The sequence below is a fragment of the Larus michahellis genome, chromosome 1, assembly GCF_964199755.1.
Source record: "Larus michahellis chromosome 1, bLarMic1.1, whole genome shotgun sequence".
Lineage (NCBI taxonomy): Eukaryota > Metazoa > Chordata > Aves > Charadriiformes > Laridae > Larus > Larus michahellis.
The window spans coordinates 66185834-66211342 of NC_133896.1; the positions used below are offsets into that span (position 1 = coordinate 66185834).

The following is a 25509-nucleotide window of genomic DNA, read 5'->3' on the forward strand; positions in this document are numbered from 1 at the left end:
AGATGTAAATTGTCCGTGCAGCTTGGGAGCAGCAAATGGTGGAGTGTCAGCGTTAGGGCACAATGCGGAGCAAGGAGAGGACAGCTGGGTAACTGGCAAAGACCTGCGCTTGTGCCCTTAATGGCAAGACTGAGAAGACAAGCCCTTACTGTTAATGGAGACAGTGTGGACTTCCAGGCAGTTCATCAAAATCACTGTTGGTGGGTAGATGTAATAGACTGCTTTGAGTGCCGACTTCGGCCTGCAAAGGTGATGCAGAAAGCTGTACCTGAAAGCACTAGAAGCAGAACTCCTGTGGCTTCAGGTTAAATCTTCCTGCGTATGGAGAATACTTTTAAGTTTAAATAGGGCCAAATTTTAACAATGGGGCCTTTGAAAGCCAAGGGGATAGATTAGATATTTTTTCCCCGCAGTTCTTCAGGGTGCAGAATTTGGTTTGCAGCCTTATAAACTTCATCCTGTAAAAATCAAAGCTTGGATTATGATGTGTTCCTGTGACTTTCAGAGGGAGGACATAAGAGCTACGAGCCTCCAAATAAAGCAGAAAAAAAAAAGATATAGAGTAATATTTGTTATCAGTAAACAAGGCACATGGTGTAGCACATACATAACATTGTGTAAGCCTGGGGTCTGCAGACTTGTTGTAGTTTTATTACGGTTTATTGAATCATAGAAATTAATACTCTTGCAAGTGCCCTTTATTCTATTCAGAGCACAGCCCTCCCTTGTGACCGTGAAAATGTCAGGGTATTGTGGATGTCCAGGCTTCCAGCAGTGTCCAGGTTAATAACACTCTGCGATAGCTGCTACAATTTCCCAAGGATCGGTAACAAAACACCACTGGCGTGAGACGTCTGCTGGAGAGAGATGAATTAAACTGGGGGCTCTGCGGAAACCTCAGCAATCCATTTTGTATGTCTGCCTTTCTAGGGATTTAGACATGAGAGGGAACGTGCGGATGAGACAAAGATAAACTTCTTACAGCTTAGGCTGTTTCTACTCGTTATAATTTTGAGCGTTTCCCAAGTTGTTTTTCAAAGGGCTTGAGTAATTGCTCCTCAAAGATTGAAATACTGTGTTATTTTTTTTTTTTAGTCTTAGACATTATAATACAAATAACTATATATATAGTTATCACCTAGAAAAATGTGGTGTCAGAAAGATCTTTCTTACGCAGGCTGTTTTGGGGGAGATTTTTTTTTAAAAATACACGTATTATGTGTTTGCCTTTTAAAGCATTTTTGCACCAACTAGTTACATAGAAAACCTTTGCGCTCTGCTTGTTATTTAAATAGTTGCACTCCAAACTGGTATTCATTAAAACCAGTTGAAAGCTATTGCAGAGCTAATGGTGAACAATTTACACAGGACGAAATGTGTCTACGCTGCGAGAGAGAGAGGGTTTAGGGCCTCAAGAGCACCCCAGTCAGGGGAGACTACAGTATCTGTTCCCCTGGAAAGGAGACAAGTAATTGGATCAAATAATCAAAGAATCAAATATCCTCTTAGTTTTTAACTTAGGTGGAAAGACAAAACCGGTTTTTAATTAAAAGTTGCTCAATTTTGCTAGCTGAAGTCAATACTGCCCGAGAAGTCAAGTTTTTAAAGCAGCTGGAAACAAGAAGGCGCTAGCAGAGGTCCGTACCACAACTCCGCTCCTGTTTCTAGTCATAATGAAGTGTAAACAAAGACTGGCAATTGCTTTTAACACTATACACACACACACACACACACACACTCCACCACCTCTCCACTTTTTTAATTGGCTCTTATGAGTTTCCATTATAAGAATATCTTTACCTTTTAAGAACAGGGGGTGGGGGATGGGGGTAATTTAGGTCTTTTACATTCCAACTATGGCAAATGCCAGACAAATAACATGGCAGTCAAAAGTGGTCTTGAGCAAAGTTGTTGCCTGCTGGAGTCTGTGCCCTCCTTGCCACCCTGCTGCCCTGGCCCAGAGCTGCTGCCCACCGGGGACGAGCGAGGGGCTCCCTGTGCTGGCCGGGGCATCCTCATGTGTCCTGCTGCCGCCTTGTCAGCTTGTCGCAGACTTTTGTCCTGCTCTCGGAGGCTTAACCAGGCTGGTAATGGGAGCTAATTCAGGTTTTCCTGTGAATTCATTTTTTAAGGTGGCTCTTAATCATAAACTAATTTATGCTGAACCAGTGATGGCAGGCTGTGACACGGGTAAATGGTATAAATGGAAATTTATTGAAGTGGAAATGATTTTTTTTCTATTAAGCGTTTGCCAACAAGGGAAAATGGGAAGAATTGGACTTGGTGAGTATCAGCCTCGGGATGTTTCCCTTGGGGCAGAGCTGACCCCCAGGCTGAGAGGCTAATTCTTAGTTTAGGCAATTAGATGCAGGCTAGTCTTGATCATCCTGTTTAAGAAAATATGTGTTTCCAGCTTTGCAAAAATTGCTGCTCTGCTTTTATCTTGTAACTCATACACTGTGTCTGTGGCTGGTAAATCCACACTTTCATCGGGGATAAAGGGTGTTGAGATGCCATGGGTCATTTCCTCAGGACGGTCTGCTGGTTACAGCCCCGCGTCACCGACCTGACCAAGTTCCCTGAAGGCAGCACTGATATAAGGTGATATCTATGGGGAATAAACGTTTCCTGAAGCATTTTTGTGCATTTTATCTGAACATCTCTTGAAAATCACCTGGGCTGGCTTGTCAGTCGTTGCAGCTGCTGGTATACAAACCAGGTGAAAGATGGAAGCTTCCAGGGCGCTTTGAAGTCTGTGAGACTTACATGCATTGCTTCTGTGGAGCTATTGAGATCTGATTTGAAAACCTTTTGCTTTCATAAACAGTTTTTGTCTCAGATGTGAATTTCAGATTTCCTTTTTCATCTGCAGTATGCTATATATAAACATCACAGATCTGAAGGTACGGAGCCACTAGACAGGTCTCGTCACTGTCACGCGCCATGCCTGACTCATGCTCGGAGCTCAAAGCAAAATACTAATTTTTGTTTTCCAGTTTTTCCAATATACCTGGCTCAGCTAATCCATATAGTGTTACAAAAAGTAGCTGTTGAACAGCAATTGCTTCTAATACTTTGAGTGAAGAGGGAGTATATAGAAAAGCTATTAGACACACAAACGTTTTAAAGCTGGCTCAGGTGTTTCTCACTGAAGAATTAGCTCTTATTCATTAAGGTTCACTGATTATTTTTTAAAAATTATTATTATTCTCTCTTGTTGGCTTTGTTTTGTTTAAAACTATTGCTTAGAATTGTGTTGTTCCGTTTGATAATGTCCTCTTTGAGAACATCATCTGATTATCATCTTCCAGGATACATATTTAAATATGTGGCTTTGCAAAACTGCAAACACACTTTATACATGTTAAAAAAGCAGTAGAGAAAAGGAAGTGGTGCTCAGGTAACCCATCTTTTCAAATGCTTCCAAGTGCTTTCAAATTGTCTGTAAAGTGGGACTTTAAAAGGAAAGGAAAGATGAAGCATGGTCTATTTTTAAAGCAATATACTGGATTTAGAAGACCCAGGCTGAGACTCCAGCTCAGCAGTAGGCTTTCTACCTTACCTTTGGTAGGTTACTGGAACGGAGAGTTGGAAAACTGCCAGATTGTTCTTTCATCAGGAAGGCTGGGTGTGTTGAAACTGGAATAACACTGTACTGATCACGGCAAGGAGGCCGTTTCTGGATTGAAAGAGCGTGTATGTGCTTTTACACATGCCTTATACTCAAAAATCCCGTGGCTGGGCATTTGCTGTGTAGGTCCCAGGTGAAATTCTCATCTGTTTCATTACAACCAAAAATTTGAACCTATTTTGGAGGTCTTATCTGTTCTGGGCAGGGGTAACACTGATGTCCCTTTCCCCTCTCAAAGGATCTTGGTTTTACTTTGCTTGCAACATGGGAAGAACTTTGACATATCAGACTCCTTTGTAGCAGGAAAAGCAATTTTTATGTTGAGCTTTGTGAATTGCTTAACATCTTGGAGCTTCTATACCTTATCTGTAAAACGAAAGGAGAAGGATTATTTTGTTTTGTTTTGTCAGTCACTGCCATGTTTGGACTTTAAGCTCTCTGGGATAGATATTTCTGCATGCACAGTATCTGTTGTAATACTGTGTTGATTGGTTATTGTCCTGTTATTGTGTTATGAAGAATCAACATCAAGACAAATATTTGTCAAATGTTGTCCTCTTTCAGAAAAACATTTATGCTCAAATGCTGAAACCGTTTCCATCTCCAGCACAGAATAGTGATTCGTAATTGTATAGGAATCTCTCAGGGTTTGCATTTTAAGCATTATGTTGTATTTTATGAGCCATGTGAACGCTATGAAACCTTTGTAAAGTGTGGCTGAAATGTGCTCACATAGCGGAGTTGCCGATCCACGACAGAGTGGGTCCCCAGGGGTCCAGCGCAGGGAAGTGAGATGCAGGGACTTGGCCAAGGGCCCCTGGCAGATGCCGCCAGAAAAAGGGGTTGTATCCAGAGTCTTTGAACTCAACTCTGTTGCCCTCTTCTTCATTTAGGGAGGAGGTTTAAGTGTGAGAGACAGAACCGTGCCAAATACAGCTAAGTGGTTTTTAGGAGGCAGCGGTTGCAATAGAAGCCATAGGCGCCACTTTGCCCTGGGATTATCCTCCTTGATCAGTTTCTCTTGGAAAATGTCCTGTGTACAAATTAGAGATTTAACTTTGAACATGAAGAACTTGCTGTAGGGGCTGTGCTCGATGATGTTCCCTGGAGATGTCCTGGAGAAGAAGGCAGGATAGTTCCTTGTCCCAAGAAGGCAGGGCAAGGAATGCAGGTATAGCTGCCAAGCTAAATAAATACTGTGGTATAAGCTGTCATCACTTTGGGAGTGGGGAGAAATGAAAACTGAAGGGAAGAAAGGCGAAGCAACCAGATGGAAAGGAGAAATTTAAAGCTAAGAGCCCATCTGCACATTGCAAAGAAACATGTCTGCTGTTCGGGACATTCACTGAGTCTCCAGATCTTCTGGGTCCTTTCTCCACTGACCGGCACTGTGCAGCAAAGAAACAGGGAGGAAGCCTCAAGCTTAGGTCTCCACTGTCCACTACTTATTTCTGTACACGGGGATGATTTTGCATGGAGCAAATCTTTGCTCTGGTGGGAGCAGCTACTGCTGTGGGCCGTCCCCCTGGGCTGGGACCTTCTGCTCACGCATTTAAAGCAGCCAGGAGTAGCCTTGTTGGCATTGCAGGGCCTTTCACTGCATCCAGCGTAGTGTACACCACATGAAGTGGGTGAGCCCCAAGAAAGGAAGGGATTTATTTCACAGATCTCAGAAATTGCTTTGCTTTGAGCCATTTGTCAGTCTGAGTTTGTGAACCTCTGTGGATATCACCCAGACAGCGTTTTTTGTTTTTGTATTTTTTCTGGATGTTTCTTCATGTCAGATGGATGGGAAACGGGACTGATGTGTCCTTGATCTGCCCAACAAACAGGCCTTTCTCAAAAGACTCTTCCTAAACTGGTGACCACTATCTAATCCCCTATTCTAGCTCTGAAAGTTGGAGTAGGATCGGAGAATAGTTTTTCCTACCTGGGCCTCTCATTCATAAAATAACAGGCAAAACTCGACTTGCAGTTGGAGATTGTTATCAAAGTCTAGTAGTGATGATGGGATAGGATCTGGAAATGCTCTCTCCCTTGATGGAAGCACACACAGTCTATACAAACCCTGTTTTTTCTATCCGCTTTCATTCTTTCCTTTCTTCCTTTTTGTCTGTTCTGCCTCCTCTTTTTCTCTCTCTGGTTTGGGGAAATGGAGGAATCCCTTGTTTCCAGGTTGTCCTCAGTAACCACCGAAGCTTCCCTCAAATGCTGATAGGTAAGAGAATCTCTCCATCAAAAATGACCTTATGCCTTACAGGATAGGCGTCTAACTTTGTACAGGCTTGAAAGTAAATAAAATGTTTCTAGAGTTTCTTACTTCATTAAACAAATATCAAAAGAACCATTTCCAGGTTTTTTAAAATTATCTTTTTGGCAGAACCTGGGAACTTCTTTCTCTTCAGTGAAAACTGCTGTGTACGTAACTGTTTTTTATCTCTGCTAATGGCTAACAAGCAGTGCTAGATGGTAACAATTAGCCTAATAATTTGGTCATCACTAGTTTTTTTTAGAAACAGCTCTCCTCATAGTAAATTGGTTACAAAACCTGTGCTAATGATCATGTTGTATATTATCCATAGCATAAAAGAAAAGTGAGCATGCATTTCTAGAGCCGAATGTCCCTATCCAAAAAGATACTTGCAACTTTGCTGTGAAGACTCGTTATGTCACGTGGCTGTGTAGATCCAAACAGACTTTGAAATTCTCATGCGTACTAAGACATGCTACTTTCTGTATTTGATTTATTTTTTTTTTAACCTTTAAAGCTTTCAGGGTTATGAAATGTTATGAGACACCTAAGCTTCACCGGTAGGTGTTGTAAGTTGACTTCATGCTCTTGTTGAGTGCTCCTCAACAAGACGTGTATAATTATAGACCATTGCATAGGAAGGGATTCATAAATGGCTGATCTGTAACTGGGAATGGTTTTGAGGTGTAACCTTGAGACTGACTTGTGTGCATGAAAATCATTTTGAAGATTGAGTGACTAGCTATTAGTAAGACAAGATGAAAAATGTTCTTGCCCTGCCAGCTGACCTTCTGCAGATCCAGGCTGGTTTTCCACAGAGAGGTGCTAGCAAGAAGGAGAATGGGTTATGCAATTTGTTGTTTTAATTTGCATATTTATTCAAGCGCATCTTCCTAGTGACCTCCTAATAGCTGAGCAATGTCAGATGACAGCACTTTTGCTGTCGCTGATGTCTGCCATGGTATCAGTCTGGCTTGTTTAGGAAACAGAAAGGGCCAGCCTGGGTTCCTATCCAGGCAAAAGCAGTCAGTGGGGTTACAGGGGAAAAAAAAAAGCCTTGTTACCCTACTCAAAACCAGAGTGTTCGTACATATATCTTTCATTTCTTGGAGTGGGGCAGAGCGGTCTAGGAGAGATGGGCGACAACCCAAGTGTTAGCCAGGATCTAGGTCTGGCCTTCGTGAGAGTGGAAAATCTTTTGGTTGCTCAAGCCAAAGCTAGCGAGACTTGCCTGGGACTGATGAGAACTGGTTTTGGATACAGCTGTAGAGGAGACATCCCTTCTGCCACTCTTGCTGTTTACTTATGTCGTACCCATGTGCTGAAGCCGGCAGGAACAACTTCCACAAAGAGTGAAGAGCAGCTTTCACAAGCGGTGGAGGCCCAGGATGGGAATCGGAACAGACTCCCCCTCTTGTCTGTGCCGTGCACCTTGTGCAAGTTCGGAGTCACTTACAAACTTGCACTTTGGTGTTCCTACCAAAGACTACCATAAATGAGATGGGCTGCTCCTTCGTAAGTTAAGATTCTTAAGGAATTAGGGCTTAAGTACTTTCATGTTCTTAGAAACTTGGAAGGAGTCATTATTGATGCAGAAGCTGCTGTAATATGGAGTAGAAGCAATCATCTGGTTTCACATGCACCAGCAGCTTACAAGACCCAGGGGTCATTTACCTGTTTCCTGGTGGATAGTCTGCAGTTTGAGAGTCACTGTAAGGATGACCTTCTCTTTAATACCAACGTGTGATATTATTTATTTATTTTAAAAATCTCTGTTATCAAATCTAGATTCCCTCATTTATATTAATAAATAGGTTGTGGTATTGCATCATGCCAGCTGGATATTTGAGAAATAATTTGCTCTTATCCAAATATTCTTGCAGCTCAGCTGGATCAAATTAAATTTTAATTTAAAAAAACAATGCACGGTGTGTTTACTTGAACCAAAACATTGCAAAGCAATGAGCTTGTGGATTAAATACAAATTTGGGAAAACAATGCAATATAAATAAGCTAGCTATACAGAATATTTTTGAGAACTAAATTTGTATTAGGCTTTTACTTGGATTTTACCTGAAAGCAGTGCTTTTAAATACTTAGGGACTGTAAACTTCTGTTTATATGTGACCAAGGCAAGTCTTCTGGAAAGTACACTCAGCCTTAGAAGTGGTAGCAGGTGGAGCAGAAGCAGGCAGGCAAGAGCAAGTGAGAAACCACAATGTTTCCTTGAAATTCACTTCTTTCTCCTCTTTTTCCCTTGTAAAAATACATGCTTTTTATAGAATTAGAGTATTAATATCCTGTACTATAGAGAGAACGTTTGGTATCCTTTTAATAAATGAATTTAATGACGGAATAGATCTAGATAAGATATGAATATTTATGCTCAGCATTTTCTTCCTGGGGGTAATGAGTTTTGACGCATTAAATAATGTTTAAGGTTTTTAAGTACTGTCTTATTTTCAAAAGAACATCTCACCATATAAACATGGTTTCTGTCTTGTTTTGCCACTGATGTCCTTGCCAACGGGATTTCAAAAGAGAAACACAGGAAGGCAATTCAATATCTGTCTCTCTCTCTCCCTCTCTAGATTATCAGCGTCTGATGACGGTGGCGGAGGGGATCACGACGCTGCTGTTCCCATTTCAGTGGCAGCACGTGTACGTCCCCATCCTTCCTGCCTCTCTCCTGCATTTTCTGGATGCTCCCGTTCCCTACCTGATGGGGCTGCAGTCCAAGGAGGGAACCGACCGCTCCAAGCTGGAGCTGCCTCAGGAGGTCAGTCTCTGTCTTTGGGGTCATTATCCTGAAACGTGTTATTAATATTTGTGCACATCCCTGCTGGAAAATGCCACACCTGGTGTTAGGAGGCTTCTCTGGCACCGTGAAAACTGTTTGCCAGCAGGAGTGGGGTAGTGGGGGAAGTCTCCACAGTCCTTCTCAATCCATTTCTGAATTTAATGAGTGCCGCTAATTATACTTCCTAAATGCTTCTCCTTCTGCTTATTGCTGTGACGCTGAAAGCTTCTCTGCTTTCCCAACCTCATAGGTTTCACTAGGTTTTGTCACCCTGTCAGTGTTGCACTCCTATCGATAGAGGGCTAGAGGGCATTTCATTCAGGGATGGTCTTTATGAAACTGGATCTGGGGTGCGGTTGCTGGATGGTATAAACCTGTCCCTGTCCCCCAGCTGCTGATGAGAAGGGTGTCCCATCCTGCCAGCCTCGTCCCACCCATGGGGGAGCCCATGTGTTCCTGGTTAGGTTGAGGTCTGTTACTAGACCAGCATCCTGGCCTCAAATGAGCCAGATTTGCATTAATACCGTGCCTGTGAGCCACTTAGTGGCATACGCACACGTATGCTTTTAAAATATTGACTCATTCCAATGATTGTCTTTTGGACTGAAGATCTTCTGTCCTCCCATGCAATGGGAAGTGAAAACTTTGCTTGATCTGTCACACTTTCCACAGAGAAAAAAATGTAGGAAAGCTCATCCTCCAAATCTAGGTGTTAAAATCACTGGTGGTAGAGAGGGAAATGGAGATTTTTCTCCTCAAAATTTGAACAAGATGATTTGAAACTGCTTTGCATTTTAACCTGGCTGCTGATGACTCTCCATACTGCAAAGTCTTTGGGATGTGGCTGGCCTGGCTGTATTGGAGATGGTGACTGGACCCACCTCTTGAGCGTGCCTGCCTTTTAACTTGTGTTTCTTCTTAAAAACAGTGGGAACCCTAAGAATAACTGTTTGCACGGCTGTAACATTTCGTGATGGTGGCACTGCTGTGCCCAGCTCCATGCGGGGACCTCTCCTGGACACAGGGTCCCTAAGGCCTGCGAATAGGTGCTCTTACTGAGAAGGCAGGTGGGAGCAGCAGCAGAGGAGAATACGCAGGAGGGGGAGTTTGTATATGGAAGCGCAGGGATAAACACAGGGCAAGGATAATGTGTTTTTTAATAAAGGTCTATTTTAAGTATAAGGTGGAGGTAACTGGTTCTTAGCCTTGGTGGCGTGTAACAGTGCAAAAAAAGTCTTACCGCATGGGTAAAATGGCCCAATCACATGAAATTTGCATTGGCATGGAAATAAAACTGGTATCTAGCTACGCTTTTCAGTAAAACCATGCTAATGTTATGTAATTACTGCAATTTTAAAAATTATTAGTCATATGCTTTTAGTTAGCAGATTAAGCTGTCATTTTCCTTAAATTAAAATTTTAATGTGATGCGCTTGCAGTATTGCTGGAATAACAAATTATATACCGCCAGTGAGGGAAGAGTAATAGTGGGGTGGAAACCACCCCCCCAGTTACGAAGTTTAACAAATGAGTGAAAAATGTCAGCACAGCATTTGTAAGCACCACAGGTCCAGTAACTGTGGGAAAGGGAAAGAAAGACGGGGTATCAAACAGGGAAGATCTTGAATCTCAAATTCCCCAAGACAATAAAAAATAGAAAATCCTTCAACATGTGAGCAGTGATGAAGCGCTGTTCGTTTTAGCATGTCTTTATTGTTCGGGCCAGCGGCTAGCTTTTTAAGCTCTTGCTCTAAATATAAACCGTTTGTTTGTTAGAGATAAAAATTCTAACAACTGGCCATCATGCTGTCTTAAGGTTACTAATCTCTCTGCATTAACTTTAATCATCAGATGTTTTTGAAGAGAGAAGTGAGACCAATTCCCCGAGGGTTTTCTGAATCCAAATCCCATTTTTCAAATTTTGTAAATGATATGCAGAGCTGAAATTAAAAAGCCTTTGAAATGAAATATTGATAGATAAGAAGACAGTCCCTGAGCTAAAGAACCGTACTGACACATACAACTCTTTAATAGCTGTGTAGTTAAGTAAAGCAAATTGTTTTGTATGAAGAAATGCTTTGCTTTGTACAGTCCAAATTTATTATGAAAGAGTGAGCTGAAGGGACACTTCTGCTTTACCAAATGAATCCTAATGCCTATGTGAAAGGTGATTAATCTCAAGCATGTCCCTGAAATATCCAATATATTATAACCGTGTTTGCTGTGGAATGCATTGTCCTGCTGAAAATTAACCTTTTCAGAAAAGGAGGAAAATAAGTCCTTTCTGTTCACATAATCTACAGTATTTTGTGAGAAGTAAAGAACAGTAGAAGTGCCTTGGAGAAGGCGGAGGAGCTGTGCTAATGGCCAAGTCAGGGTAACAAAGACCTGCTGCTGCCCTGTGGGTTCCTGCATCTCTCGTTCTGCATCTTTACGCCAGGGTAAAACCCGTCAGAGCTCAGCATCTTGGGAATCTGACCTGGTTTAAGATTTTATTCAGCACAGTGCACTCAGACAGAATTTCAGATGTAAGCCGCAGTTCAGAAGATCAATTACTGCTTTTCATTCTGCTGTTATTCCTGAGGGTGCATTTGCAATGTAATTAATTTTTATGTAGGGTTCTTCCATCCCCCCATTGACACTTTCCTAGTAAAAGTATCTGCTCCGCTAGATTCATGTCTTCACTTAGCTTTAATCTTATGGACTGAGATCCATCTCCATTCGTAGCAAAGCTGTCTAAGAGCACTCTGTTTAAATCTCGGGCAGAGGAATTGCCAAGATTAAAAGCCTCCATGGAAACAGGGGATAGGGAGGAGTGGGGAAATGGGGCTTGACCTCCTGCTGGAGCTATACTCAGACATGATCCCAAAGGATTTGCATGGGACTCCCTTTTGTAACTTTGCTCGTAGCAGCTCCATCTTTCTCACTGATCACCTCGTTCCTTAGCAGTACAGCTACAGAGGCTCCTTGCAGTTGGATACTGATAAAATAAATGTGCCCTTGAGATCTGGTAATTCACACAAATAGTATTTACGTGGGCTACGAAGTGGTGCTGCACATCCCGCTTGCTAGTGTGTCCTTGGCTGGTCTGGGAGGGGATATCAAATCTTTGTTGTGGGAAGTTTGGGATCTGCAAGTCCTGGGGGTACAGGAGAGGGCAGGAGGCTTTATTTATTCATTAAATTGTTGCCATCTAGTTGGCCCTCAGCTTTTCTGAAGTCTGAAATGTCACAGGCGGGACAACGCAGCTAAAGACTCCTGCATATGTGTGCTCTTACCCTTCTGTCTGGAAGCATCCCAGGAAATATAGGGCTGCTTAGCAGGGGAGCCAGTTCAGTGCTGAGCGTCTGTTTTGAAACCTTTCTTTGTATTTCAGGCAAACTTGTGCTTTGTAGACATCGACAACCATTTCATTGAACTGCCAGAGGAATTCCCCCAGTTCCCCAACAAGCTGGAGTTTATCCAGGAAATCTCCGAGGTTCTCCTGCAATTTGGCATCCCGCCGGAGGGTAACCTGCACTGCAGCGACAGCGCCACCAAACTCAAGAACCTGGTTCTTAGCGACTTGGTGAACGACAAGAAGAACGGGAACATCCCCGGCAACGCCCTCAACATGTACGAGCTGCTGAAGGGCAACGAGACGATCGCCCGCCTGCAAGCCCTCGCCAAGAGAACGGGCGTGACGATGGAAAAAATGACCATCACGGCTCCCCTCGCCGAGAAGGAGAAGGATGGGAAGTTGCCGTGTGAGGAGCTGGAGCTGAGGGACTACAAACTGAACGTGCAGCTTCGCGAGGTTTTCGCCAACCGCTTCACGCAGATGTTCGCAGACTACGAGGCTTTCGTCATTCAGGCTGCCCCCGATATGGAGTCGTGGCTGACAAACAGGGAACAAATGCAAAACTTTGACAAAGTAAAGATAGCTGTGTATTCATTTTTCTGTATGCAAGTGCTTTTGGGAGGGGGGGGAGAATAGCTATATTATGTATATATAGCCTGGGTACTCTTTAATCTGCTGCTCTTCATCTGCCTGACTGAGAGATTTGTCCGTTTTGATTACAGAGGGCGAGATCGCCTGCCAAAGTAAATTGGTGCCACATCCACTGAGCCGGTCAGAGCTGTCCTGGCTTGTATGAACCGAGCTGGCAGGCTTCTGCCCGGCTGCTGGGGGTAGCTCCTGTGGGTTTGGTGCAAGGGCAGCAATGGGAAGTGACTTTTTTTTTTTCCTTTCTTTCCTTTTTCTTTGCTGAGAGGAGAAGTGCACACATGAGACAAAAAATGAATCCAGTCTTTCTTGTTTCCTAATCGCACAGTCGAGCTTTTTGTTAATGGGTGGTGCTGTTCTGTAGAGGGTTATCACATTGTTATGGCAGAAGAGTACTGTTATTACTCCATTGTAATGTGTACACAAGAGCGAAAAGGAAGCTGAGATTAGAAATGGGGAAATAAACAGGCTGTAGGCTAGCAAAAGGGATGAGAAATGTTGGGAAGCTTGTGCGGTTATTATTTCCAAGTGACTCTGCAAAGTAGATAACGCTCTTAACCATCAACTTTTTCAGATACAAGCCCTTCTCTAAGGAGAATGTTAGAGGGATAAACAGTCAGGAACAAGCTAAATGTTGATCTGAGTCAGTTTTCGATCAAAAAAAATGCTGCCATGCCTTTTATTGGTCTTGTTAGTATTCAGGCGTTGAACAGTGCAGCATTCAAAAGGAGGGGGTTGTTTAGGCAACCTCTGCTACTGCTGCTACAATAAAAGGGTCTGTTAAGGTTAGGGTTGTCAAAGCTCAGTTAGAGACATAGGCACACTCTCAGTTTTAATTGGAAATTCATGATTAATTGCCCTGCGTAACTTCACAAAAGAGCACTGTACACCCCTTGATTAGGTGTAGCACCTTAATAAGTGATCTGATCCCCAGCAGGGATGCGCAGACCAGAGGTCCCAAGTGGGCACATGTGGTGGTGGTCTGCCGTGGGTTGCGGAGGGCTGGTTCCTTCTGGTGGTAGCTGCTAGGCTGCTTTCAAAAGGCTGGCAGCATGAGCACTACTTCAGTAACTCCATAATCGCTTTACTCTAGCTGTCCCAAAGCCTCCCTGACTGCTTATTTCTCACAGTCGTGGCACAAGAGGTGACCCTCGAACCAAACCCCTTTGTAGATGGATTCACACCTCTCTGAGAGGTGTTTTTGTGGTGGGGAAACCTTGTCCAAGCCTTCCCGTTGGCTGCTGGGTTGTTTTTCTGCCACAGGACGGTTCATCATGTTGAAGCTTGGCGGGAATGTAGCACTAACGAGCTGTTCTGCATTTCAGGCTTCCTTCCTTTCGGACCAACCCGAGCCTTACCTCCCATTCCTTTCACACTTCATCGAAACACAGATGTTTGCAACCTTCATAGACAATAAGATAATCTCCCAGTGGGAAGAGAAGGACCCTTTTCTGCGAGTTTTTGACTCCCGAATTGAGAAAATAAGGCTATATAATGTAAGGGCCCCTGCACTGCGGACATCCAACTATCAGAAATGCAGCACTTTGAAAGAAGCAGGTATGTTCAGACAGGCTGGTAAAATATTCAAAAGTACAATGTCAGCCACAAAGAAATATAGATCCTCAGCCATCTGAGCAATGCAGCTGGTGAGGAAGCCCTAGAGCAACCTGAGGAGGACTCAGCTGTGTCCTTATTTTCCCTAGGCAAAAACTTCAGCATGCTTTTAAATGCTAAAACCAGCGGGAGCCTTTACCTTCCCTCTGAGCTCTCCTAGGCTGGTGCCTTTAATAAACACAAACCAAACCATGGAGCTGGGCTTGCCGTTTCTCATTTCAGGCAGCTCCTGGTCCATTGCCAGGAGAGATTTCCTTCACTGTGGTGGTGGGACCAGCGCCAGCCACACCAAGGAGCTGAGCCCTGGTGTCTGTTCTGCTGGCCTTGTCTCCCTCTTCCCGTAAAGAGACCTTTTTTTGCCTTACACCATTTGGATAGAGCAGCAGGGGATGCCGGGGACCTGATCCGGTGTGGCATATTTAGTCGATCCAGCAATAGATGCTCAGTGTTAATGAAGCATACACTGTGTACTGAAGATTTGTATTTATTTCCATTACAGTCACAGGATGCATTTCCAAATTATACTTGAGTGTCTTACTGTGCAAGTATTTATTTCATTTCCAAGTAATACAGGGAAATTATACCCTTAAATTTGTTGGGAAACATGTTAATGAATTGGGGCAAACATTTCTCTCTTTTGGGGGGTGGGGTTTTTTTTTTGGTTATTGTTTTTAATTCCTTCAGAGCATTTTACTTCTTACAAATGTGGCAGAAATAGAAATCCTGCGTTCTGCTTAACTTTTTCTATTTGAAAACAATTCTAATTTGCAGGTCGACTGTCTATTCAGCGTCTAGTTTTGGTAGATATTGTGGCACCGGAACCTCATTTTCTGTCTTGTGAAAAGCAGCAAACTGATAGTAATATCAACTTTCCTTCCTATTTACCATTCACGTTATATGTGACCCTAGCACCAATCCAGCACCTGTTTGTTTAACTTATTATTTTCGGAACCCTTCAAACCCCTGACCCCACACTACCCAGTCCTTTTCTCCAAAATAAAACCACACAAAGGGATTTTTAAATTTCTTTTGAGAGGGGAAAAAAAAAAGCTGCCGAGTTTCTAATGATAACATATGTAAATCTTATGACAGTTTCTTTCCCATCACAGTTTTAAAAAGTAGGAAATTAGTTCTGTGTTGTTCTTGACAAATGGAAAATGGATTTAGCTTCCACGTTTTGCATATTTATTCACTAGTTGTGATATGCTGAAAAGAACGGGCCTGCCCGTTAATGGATGGGCTATAGAGTTGAATATTAAAGTTGCTAATTAAATGCTGATTTCCCCCATACACTTCCTTTCCCCTCTCCTTCACAGTGCATCTGACTCAGTGTTGAGAGGGTGACAGAATTTATTTTCATCCTGCTTGAGATTTTTGTGATTAAATCCTCACGTCCTTGAAGCAAACGACCAAACCGCATTAGTCTCAGCAGAGCTGAGATTCCCAGGGAGCCCCCTTGGGTCTTGCTGTAGCCTCCCCTGTTTCCAAGCATCTGTTCATCTTCTTGATGCTGCTCAGGCCTGGCTGCAGTTAGCTATGCTTTTTGAAGGCCTGTCATCCAGGAATGGCATATCCAATTTCAGGAGGAGGACCTTTATAGGTGTCAGATAACAGTATACCTAGTTTCAGGAGGTATTATAAGTGCCAGATGTTTTCAAAACTCTGATATCGCCCCCCATGTGTCTGCCCAGGGAGACGTGTCTGGGGCAAAGGGAGGTGCCTGACCCCACGGACAGTTGCAACCAGCCTCAGAGGTCTCCATCGTGCCAAGGGAGCGTTAAAGCCAAACACCGAATTGCAGGGAAAGATTGGACTGCTCTTGCCAATTCATCACCCATTTCATAGGCTCTCGTAAAGACCTGCTTGCTTAATGGCTAACTTGCTTGTGCCAATGCTAGTTGTGTTGGGTGAAGAAACTAAAAGCAAAATAACAAAATAACAGCACAGATGTTCCCTCACTTCTGTAAGTGGCAGATTTCTCGGTCTAAAGTCACTACTTAACTTTTTAGAGCGTTTTCAGGGATTGGAGCATGACCATTTCTGTTGTTGTAGCACGTGTCTTCAGGGGGTTCGCTAACGCAGTTGTTCACCTGTGACTGTAACTTGCAGCCCAGTCCATCGAGCAGCGGCTGATGAAGATCGATCACACAGCCATCCACCCGCACTTACTTGATATGAAGATCGGCCAAGGGAAATACGAACAAGGATTTTTCCCGAAGTTGCAGTCGGATGTCTTGGCAACGGGACCCACCAATAACAAGTAAGCACAGGTTTTATTTTCTGGATCTGAAAGCAGGTTTCTCCTATAAAAGATTTACACCATTAGACAGTAGTCCTTATTTTGGATGGCTTCTGACCAGTCTAATGAACCTTAGCAACTCTTTCCATTTCTGGTTTGTACGGACTGCGATTTTTGAAGTTATAGCCATGGTTTAGCTTATCTTAGACAGCATTACCTCTGGTTTTGGGAAGATTCCTCAGTACTGGTTTCTATTGAGTGGTAAGTACTGTGTCTTCTCATACAAATTTTTAGTTTTATCATTGCTGTAATAAATTTAAAATTAATTTATTTTCTGTTTTGCACTGAATAGGATAATTTGGAAACCTGAGCCAAAATTCAGGTTCTGAAAGAAATTTTGATATTGAAACCAAGACACCATTGTGCAGAATGAAATTAATGCCCACACCGTTCCTCTTTTTTCTTTAGCTGTTATTACACAACCCAAAGATTTTTATAGCTCTCTTTCAGTTTCTGTGTTGGAATAACCTGGAAGGATATCTTGGTGAGGGGGGAAAGTGTGTGGTTCTGTACCTGGGTTTCTCTTCTGATATGATAAGGTTCTGTTGTGGACTTTGATATGAAGGTACCTATAGCTGTGGAACTGAGCATGTCATTACATAGTTAATTTACCTAATGTAAAACGAGAATCTGGAGTACTGATACACTTTACATTTGTACAGTTATAATATAAAGTAAGCGCTGTAAGTTACTTTTTTGTTTGTGTCTATCTTCCCTCAAAACCCATGAATGAGGGGGGTTTCTCCCCCTTCAAAAATGGAAGATTTGTGCATCAATGATTACAACTTCATGAAATTATTAGCTCAAGCTATTAGCTCAGGTGACCTGCCCCTTCCAGTTTCTGTGGTAGGTCAAAGTGTGGGAGCACAGATAAATCTGAGAGCTCCAAAAGCTACAATTGTCCAAATGTTAAAGCTAGTTCTTGTTCTAGACATGTGCATGCACACACACGCTGCTCTGAGCTCCTGTATGAGGAGCCCACTCAATTCTATTTATACGCCTTTTGTACCTCCCAGTGCTAGCTAATCCCTTTTTAATAACCTACTAGGAATAAGGCTTGCAAATGATAAAATAAGATATCCTTAAGCATTGAATGTTTAAAGAATTGCAATTCTTTAAAAGAAATTACAAAAAAAACCCAAAAACAAACAACACACCAAACCAACCAAAAGGAGGAATGCGTATTTCAAAGCTCCTTTGTTTGCAGTCTTCTTGCAAATTGAGACAAAAGTTTACAGGTAATGCTCCCTTGAGGAATGGAGGATTTCTTCATCTTGTGGGATGCTGTGTTTAGCAGTCTGCCTCCTATCCTTATGGTGGGTTTCAGTTTAACAGTGTGAGTGTGCCCAGCCTGCTCAAAGTTACTTATATCTTCTGGCTCTATTGCAGGATCTTAGTGAATCTGTGAATAAGCATCAAATTAAAAATAGATTTCCTTATGCCTTCTGAGATGCTTCTGTTAGATTGGTACCTATTCTAAAATATGACTTTAACTCCTTGAGTGAGAATTTTGATTTAGATAGCTGGTTTTGGTCTTCAAATTGCAGCATATTTCAGAATTTGTAAGTACCAAAATCCCATTACTTACTGCAAAGCGATGTCAAAGTGACAAATGTTTGGAATTCCTCCAGTTGTATATTGCCAAAAAGGTTTGTAATTGGAAAATCTCAAGACCATCTGTTTATATCTTTCTGCTTCCTGGCTTTTTATGTGAGCAGCTGAGTGGACTCTCTTTCTCTCTCATTTAAGATGTGAAATTCTGCTGAATTTACACCCCCGTATAAAACAGATAGTCTTTTCATGCTCTCTGCAAATACAGCATGCTTCTTTTGACCACAAAATCAATTGAAGTATAACCTTCCATTAATATGAATTTCCCAGTATATGCTTCTTGGAGATATGTTAGACTTGCATATAGAACCAGGCCTTTGTGTATGGGGATGGGGGAAGAGAACATTTCGGCTCCATTCCCCAGTACTTCAGATGTAGCTAGTGTGTGTTCAGAAAGTTAATGCAAAGGGTGTTGCTATGTAGATGAGAATTATTTCTACAAACTTCAGTTTTACATAGAAAATTTTGTCTTGTAATTTTGAAAGGAAGTGTATTTGCAAGGAGGAAAAAAAAATAAATCATTTCCGTGCTCCAGTTGATTGTTTTTGGACAGTGTCAAATAAACCAATTCAAAGCTGTTTTAATGAAAACCTGTCCTCACTGGCCAGCGATCAGCTTTTTACTGCTTCCCTTTGTGGACAGGTAAAGTAACAAACATGTAACTAGGAGGAGCTCATAAGGTTATCTAGCTGTTCCCTTCCTGAAGTCAGGCAGAGCACTGAAGGGACCTCTGTCAGTTACTGGGCTGTTGTATGTAAAATATATTATATCTAAATCAGAAACGCAATGCAAGGATCAAGCACTTTTAGTGCGTTTAGTCCTACATCCTGTTTGTAATCGCAGAAAACCATGCTGCCTAGCCAGGCAGAAATTGAGTTTGGGAGAGGAAGTGTCTGGCTCTTGCTTGCTGGGCATGGAGAGCGGGGCTTGGGGACGGAGCGGGAGGGTTGACGGTCACATTGGATCATTTCCACCTAAACGCAGCCGGAAACAAATGCTGATCACACTGCCATGTGTAAGTGTTAAAAGACCAAAGCCTGTCATGGAAGCGAAGTCTATTAATGTTTCATCTGTCAGCCTGCGGCCAGGCTCGGCAGCGTGCTTTGCACCACTTCTCTCACTCTGCTGCCTCCTCCCGCTTCCCCCCAAGGTGTCCTCTAAAAGAACTGGACAAGGGGGGTGAACCTGTACTCCTCTGGCCCCAGCCAGGGCAACGCTGTTTGCCGCTTTCTCTCATCTGCTTGGTCATTTTTGGGTTGGGAGTGCCTCCTTCTACATTTTCTCCTGTTCTGGCCAGGCTGCAGGTGCATGTGTGGTGTCATTAGGGCTCGTCTTTACCTCTTCCTTTGTGGTGGTAAGGAAACATCGACTCCTTCATCTAAGCAAGAACTTCACTGAAAAAAAAACCTCCAAACTGCACTTTACTTGAAAAGAAATGAAAAGTTTAAAAGCAAACAAATGAAAAAAAAAACCAAACCAAAACAAAGAGCCCAAACAAACAAAAAACCCCCACCCCAAATCCCCACCTCCATAAAACTGGAGAATAGGCTCCCAGGTATACAGTTTCCCTAATAATCTTTTTGAAACTGCGAGGACATGGAAAGACGTTAACTGCAGAATATGCAGATCTAAACTTAGGCAAAAGATGATAACTACTGTATCAAAATTTTTCTAGAAATTAAAAAAAACATTATTTTTCTGTAAAGAAAAGAGCAATTCATCCTAGCTGACAGCACTTAAAAAAAACCCCCAAAACAAACAAAAAACCCCAACCGGTTCTGTCCTCTTTCCCATCAGGCACCAATGTCCCACTTAAGGGACTGCACACTCGTCGCCTTTGATACATCCCCCAAGTCATGGGAAAACCTTCTGAATCTACAGAGAGCAGCTGCAGCTTCCTCTGGGTGCAGAAGTGGCCCGTCCACGCTGCTCTAACCTTGTAGAGCAGTGGCTTCTGCAGAAGTCCTCCTAGAAAGCATCCCAGGAGGAAACAGGCTGCAGTTCCTTAAGCAGTTTGTCTATTTATCTGGAAAATAAGCAGCGGTTTCCGGAGTCTTCCTTTCCTTTTTTGAAACCCCAGCACCACACTGTGGTTTCTACACATTCCCCTCTTCCTTCCCCGCATGTGTTTTCTGCCAGGCTTTTAAAATTGTGGCTGGGACTCCGCTGGCTGATGCGTCTGCAATGATCCAGGAAAGGAATTTGAATGACAAAAAGCCAAGCTACATAAACACTTCATGGTCTTTGATTAGCTAATTGTTAAATTAGGGTGAATATGCTTACAGTGCAAAATTAAAACAATGAAACAAGCTGTGTTTTCAATCTAATTGATTACCTTGTAACTTAATTTGTACTAAGAAGCTTGATAAATGAGATTAAATACTGCAGAGAAAAACCCTGATTGCACACCAAGCATGGGAATAGATTTGCATTCTGGCAATTGGTAGTGAATGCCTGCAAAGAACAACTGAACTGATATATTTTTTTCTTAATTTCTTTTGGTTTTCAGAGGGAGGTTTTGCTTTGTTACACATTTACAAAATGGTTTAAATTATCCTTTTTTGCCTTTCTCTTTGTTTAGCCCTGTTTTTTTTTTTCCCCACCTTCTTCATCTGAGTCCCGCTTTCCTCCTTGCTTCCTCCCCTGACCAGCCTGCTTCCTCTTTCCTGCCCTGGACACTTCCCTCTCTTGAGCCCCCTCTCGCTTGTGTCCCGGCTTCCTGTGAGCTTCGTGCTTTTGTCTGACCTCTGTGTCCTACCTGACCTGCAGCGATCCCCAAAGGAGGGCACGGTCCAAGTCTCCAAGCACAGACCCCGCCACACTCAGCCGAAGCCTGCGGTCAGGAGGCCAAGCGATGCGTTGCCCTTACCCATAGAGCACATTTCAAAAGTATTTGTTTGCTTTCTCCAGGCGTTTGTTCCTTTTGCCGTGTTTTGCTGACCTCACCACTGTGTCAGTATTTATTTGTAAAAATCATGCGTGAGGAGTGCACGGAATGGGTATATTTTTGTGCTCCGGTTTATGGCACGATTTGGGTGGACACTGGCCTGTGGCCTCTATTGCCAGCCCCCCCTTCAAGTTGTGAACTGCCCAGGGTTTATCTGCCTGCCGCTCTGGTTCTCCTCATTTTTTAAATAGAACTGCTGTTGACTTATTCACTAACATTAACATCGGTTAATGTTTTTAAAGCAAGTATGAGATATATACATATAGACAACGCAAAGTGGTTACTGAACTCCATATGACGATAGAATTCACTCTGGTTTTAACTAAGTTATTTTTCATATTTTTCATATATTTTTCATAGCAGTTTAAAAGCTTTGCTGTTCAGCCCAACAGCAGAGATGGAAAAGGTGCTTTAGTCTCTATTACTGTGGAGCAGTGTGTGGAGAGCAGATTGGCAGCGCAGAACCCCTCTGTCAGCCCATCCGTGATCAGGCGGAGCTTGGTTTCCACCTTCCTTTTAATTTGTTTGGTCTGACGTGTATTTCACTTGGAAACTCTATGTCAAACTGCTCCTGAACCCGAGCAGATTACCTGTGCAGCCTGTGCGTACTTAATGTGTGCAGGCTGCATACGTGCTTTAGGGGGATTTGCTGGAGGCATAGTACATCTATGTGCTAACTTATGAATACAGAAATGCAGTCAGATAGCTCCTTTGATGGAATTATAGAGGTAAAAGGGGTATTGTCATGATTTGCAGACCTAAATAGCAGTCTGCCTCAGGAGCTGATCTGTATGAGGAGATTTAGGTTCTGTCCCATAGACAAGCGCATTTTCCTCCTTCCTTTGCTCTTTGTTATCACTGTAAATAGGTTGTGAATTACGGCAGTGATTTTCGTGGTGATGGCAATATTGGTTATAATCAGTCTGTGAATGAAGTTGTCTTCTGGATGCCTCACTTGCGTTCTTGTTCTCTAGGAGCAGTACTGCAGTGTATATCCCACCCGTTACAGCCATGTCTGGCTTGGGCAGACGTAATTTTATCCATTTCTCTATGGAGCTTTAAAAAGAGGGGCAGGGAGAGGATGGGGTAGGTAGGGTGAGAGAGATGTACATAAGGTTGCAGTACAGCATGGCCGGTCTCTGGTACGAGGCTGCTGTTTTGCTAGATTAGCTTCCAATATCAAAGATAGCTTTGCTGTCTTACCGTTTTTATTAAAGAAATTACACATCACAGGTTAAGCGACATCTTTTCCAAATGTCACCTTTGCATTTCCTCCAACCTCTGCAAACCTATTCCTATGCTTGTTGGGTCTGATTTGACATTAAACAATACTGACTTCACTGTCTTCACGTTAAAAGGCTCTTAGCTGGAGGTGTCTTCATTTCATTTCTCTCTATTGAACAGAGCACAGCCTTCCCTGGTGCCTCCTCTGAAACATCACTGCTTTTTTGCAGCCCCTGGAGGTGAAGAGCATTCATCTTTGGGCGTGGGCGTTAGATATGGGCAGACAACCAAAATGAGCCTTTTTTCCCTTTTCTACATGGGCAGCTCGTCCCTGGGCGCTCCACATCACAGCGCCTGAGCTGCGGCTGCTTCGTCCCCAGAGACTTGGTGCTTGTAGCAACGCCTCCGCTGTGAGGAATGAATGAAATATGCCAGTAGTCCATGCTCATGTCTCTACAGGCAAAAAATAAAGGGGGGAAAAGCCTTTTTTTTGCGTCAGGGAGTACTCAGGCAGCACCTAGGCTGGGCGGCAGCGCTGTGTGTGCTCCCAGGTGCCAGGCGGCTCAGGGCTCGTCCCCCCAAGGCAGGGACAGCCAGGAGGGCTTCGTCTCCTCTGGCATCCGCTCCACCGGGACACGGGTGGTGGTGGTTTAGCTGAAAAGCCCACGAGTAAGGGCTGGAAACAAGCAGTACAGCTCTCCTCGCTGCTTCGGCAGAGCACCAGGGCTGAGGTGTGAACAGGGCAGCAGCGGATGGCAGGGCCAGGAGAGGCACCCGCAAGGGATTTCAGCCATCCAAGGGGAGGTGGTGTGGCCGCTGGGGGAGGGCTTTTTGCCCCCTCTTAGAATCGCTTCGTGTGACCGAAGGAAGAGGAGGAGTAATTTGAAACGTGATCTCTGCTGTTGGGGGGCGGTGATGGTGGTATTGCAATACTGAAGCGTTATTTTGGGAAAATTCCGTGTGGCCCGGTAAAGAAAAAGCTTTAAAAGATTTATCTGCGTAATCCTGCTTATCTGCTGTTAGATCTTCACAAAATCTCCCAGAGAGATTCAGAGCGGCATCCAAAAGCACAGACCTCACCCAGCGCCCCGGCAGTTCCTCTCCCCTGGCATAGAGGCTGGGAAAGAGGGAGCGCGCAGCTCTCTGCATGTGTAATTGCTCTGGCTGATGAGCAGCAGTCTTTTTTTCCATAAACGGCCAATGATCTTTACGTTTGTATGCTGAAAATGTTCAAACAGTTCTGATTAATAATCTGGAGAATGATCTGTGGCTTCTCCCAGATGGAGTACAGGGCTGGAATTAACTGAAAATGGTTTAATGATGGTGTATTACTTGTAATTATTCTGTGGCTTTCATTCTGCTCTCACCTTCGGTGAGACATGTTCCCTCAAAGGATGCTTGTAGCAATTCTTAAATCTTCCAGTAACTGCAGAAATGCAGGTGGAGAGGGATCAAAGCTTTGTCTGGAATTCAGAAAATATCATGTAAATTGAAAAAATTGATTGAAAAAATAAATTGAAAAATATGATGTGGATAATAGTTGAACTATAACTTAACTTTCCAATGTGTTATTGGCATTCTGTCGTGTGAAATGTAAGCACGGTACTAACTTGCAATATATGGAAGGCCTCCATATAAGCTAAAGTCACTTTTACGTCTGCTATCCTCTGTTTGAGAGCGTGTTTTTTCTGCTGCATTTCTACTTGTTAAGATTGTTAAAATGTAGGGATTTATTTCCCCCCTCAGACATCTAATGACAAGTTGGGTGTTGCTTCTGAAAAAAAGAAAGTGGTGACTTACTAAACTCATGGGCTGGATATTTTAAGACTTCTGAGGAGGTGTGAAGACACTTATGTCAGTAATGTATTCCTCTGAGAAGGTATCAGCATTTGCTGTACAGACATCTATTGGGCTGTTTTGTTTAGTTACTAGAGACTTGAGGCTACACTGCTTTAAAAATAAATTTCTTGTCATACGGGATGGCAAGGTGCTGAACGATAACTGCATGCAGACCCAGATGTTTATTTCTTCCTTTGTACATGTTTTCTTGACACTATTTGGGAGGCAGGTGGGAAGGGACTTCAATTTGACCACAAAAACTATAGTTTCTGTGACTTTTTTTCCTTTTCACCTGTGCGGTTAGCCAAAATTTGGTCTTCGGTTGCCTCACTGGAGGAATTGATGGAAATAGGTACATGTATGCAAAGTCTTCCTCTCTGGAAACAGATGGATTCAGTTACCAGGCGTCACATCCCTGAACTTCTCTTGGGTCAGGTTCCCCTTCCTGTGCATCCCCAACGGCTTGTTGGACATGTCAGGACTCAAGTCCAGCTCTGCGCAAGGGTTTCCTCCTCCAGACATGAAACTGCCTACATGTGACCAGCTGAAACTCCTTGCCCAAACAGTTCAGATCCCAGATCCTATTTGTATATGCTCCTGCTTGGGGTGCACACAGAAATGGATGGGTTTGGGATGTGGAGACTGCTGTCCTCGCCAATACCACCTGTGTGGAGGGGCTCACCAAGCACACACTTCTGTCTTTGCTGTGGGCATCTCTAGGTTTCCCTCTGTATAGATCTATCAAAGGCAGAGAACCCCAGGGGCTCTGCCTGTTGATCACAGCTCCTGTAGATAAAAACATCTCACGGCAGTTGTTCTGGCATGGTGCCTGGCATGGAAACTTCCATCTGGAGCAGAGGGGCCAGGATGGAGACGGGTTTTGGAAGGTCCGATTGACTCAAGTACTGAATTTGGGGAGTGTGGGGTGTTTTTTTCGTGGTGGTTTTTTTTTTTCTTTTTCTTTCCTTTTCTTTCCTTCCAGATTTAGGTTATCCCTTCCAGTTCTGCCAGGCAGTTTCCTCCTGTAGGTAGAGCCTTATTCATACGTCCCACCAGCCACCAGAGCTGGAGCGCTGCCCTGGGCAGGCTTCGTGTTCTGCTTTGCCTTGGTTTTGCTCTTTAACTTCTGAGTGCAGGAGAGAGGCAGAAGAGGTGACTTCACGAAGCGATTAAAAGGTTATACACTTTAAGGTGCTTTTTTTTTCAGTGTATTTGAAAGATATTTTTAATTTTGATAAACACAGCCACAGTATCATTCTGAAGATGTAGCTTTCATGTGCATTAAGATACTTATTTTTAATGCTTGAT

At 43.3% G+C, this 25509-nt stretch overlaps 1 protein-coding gene across 5 annotated transcripts in view; it reads left to right on the forward strand.

Annotated features, from left to right (window-relative positions):
- DENND5B (DENN domain containing 5B) overlaps positions 1–25509 on the forward strand; it is a 116156-nt gene that overhangs the window by 66985 nt on the left and 23662 nt on the right. For 2 of the 5 annotated variants that reach the window (XM_074583310.1, XM_074583327.1), the window contains exons 4-8: positions 8474–8661; positions 12059–12595; positions 13993–14224; positions 15053–15139; positions 16391–16541. In XM_074583310.1, coding sequence (XP_074439411.1) covers positions 8474–8661; positions 12059–12595; positions 13993–14224; positions 15053–15139; positions 16391–16541 — 1195 coding nt within the window. Of the gene's footprint in view, positions 1–8473; positions 8662–12058; positions 12596–13992; positions 14225–15052; positions 15140–15972; positions 16231–16390; positions 16542–25509 lie in introns of those variants that run through there. The other 3 variants (XM_074583319.1, XM_074583337.1, XM_074583347.1) reach the window with 2 other exon arrangements.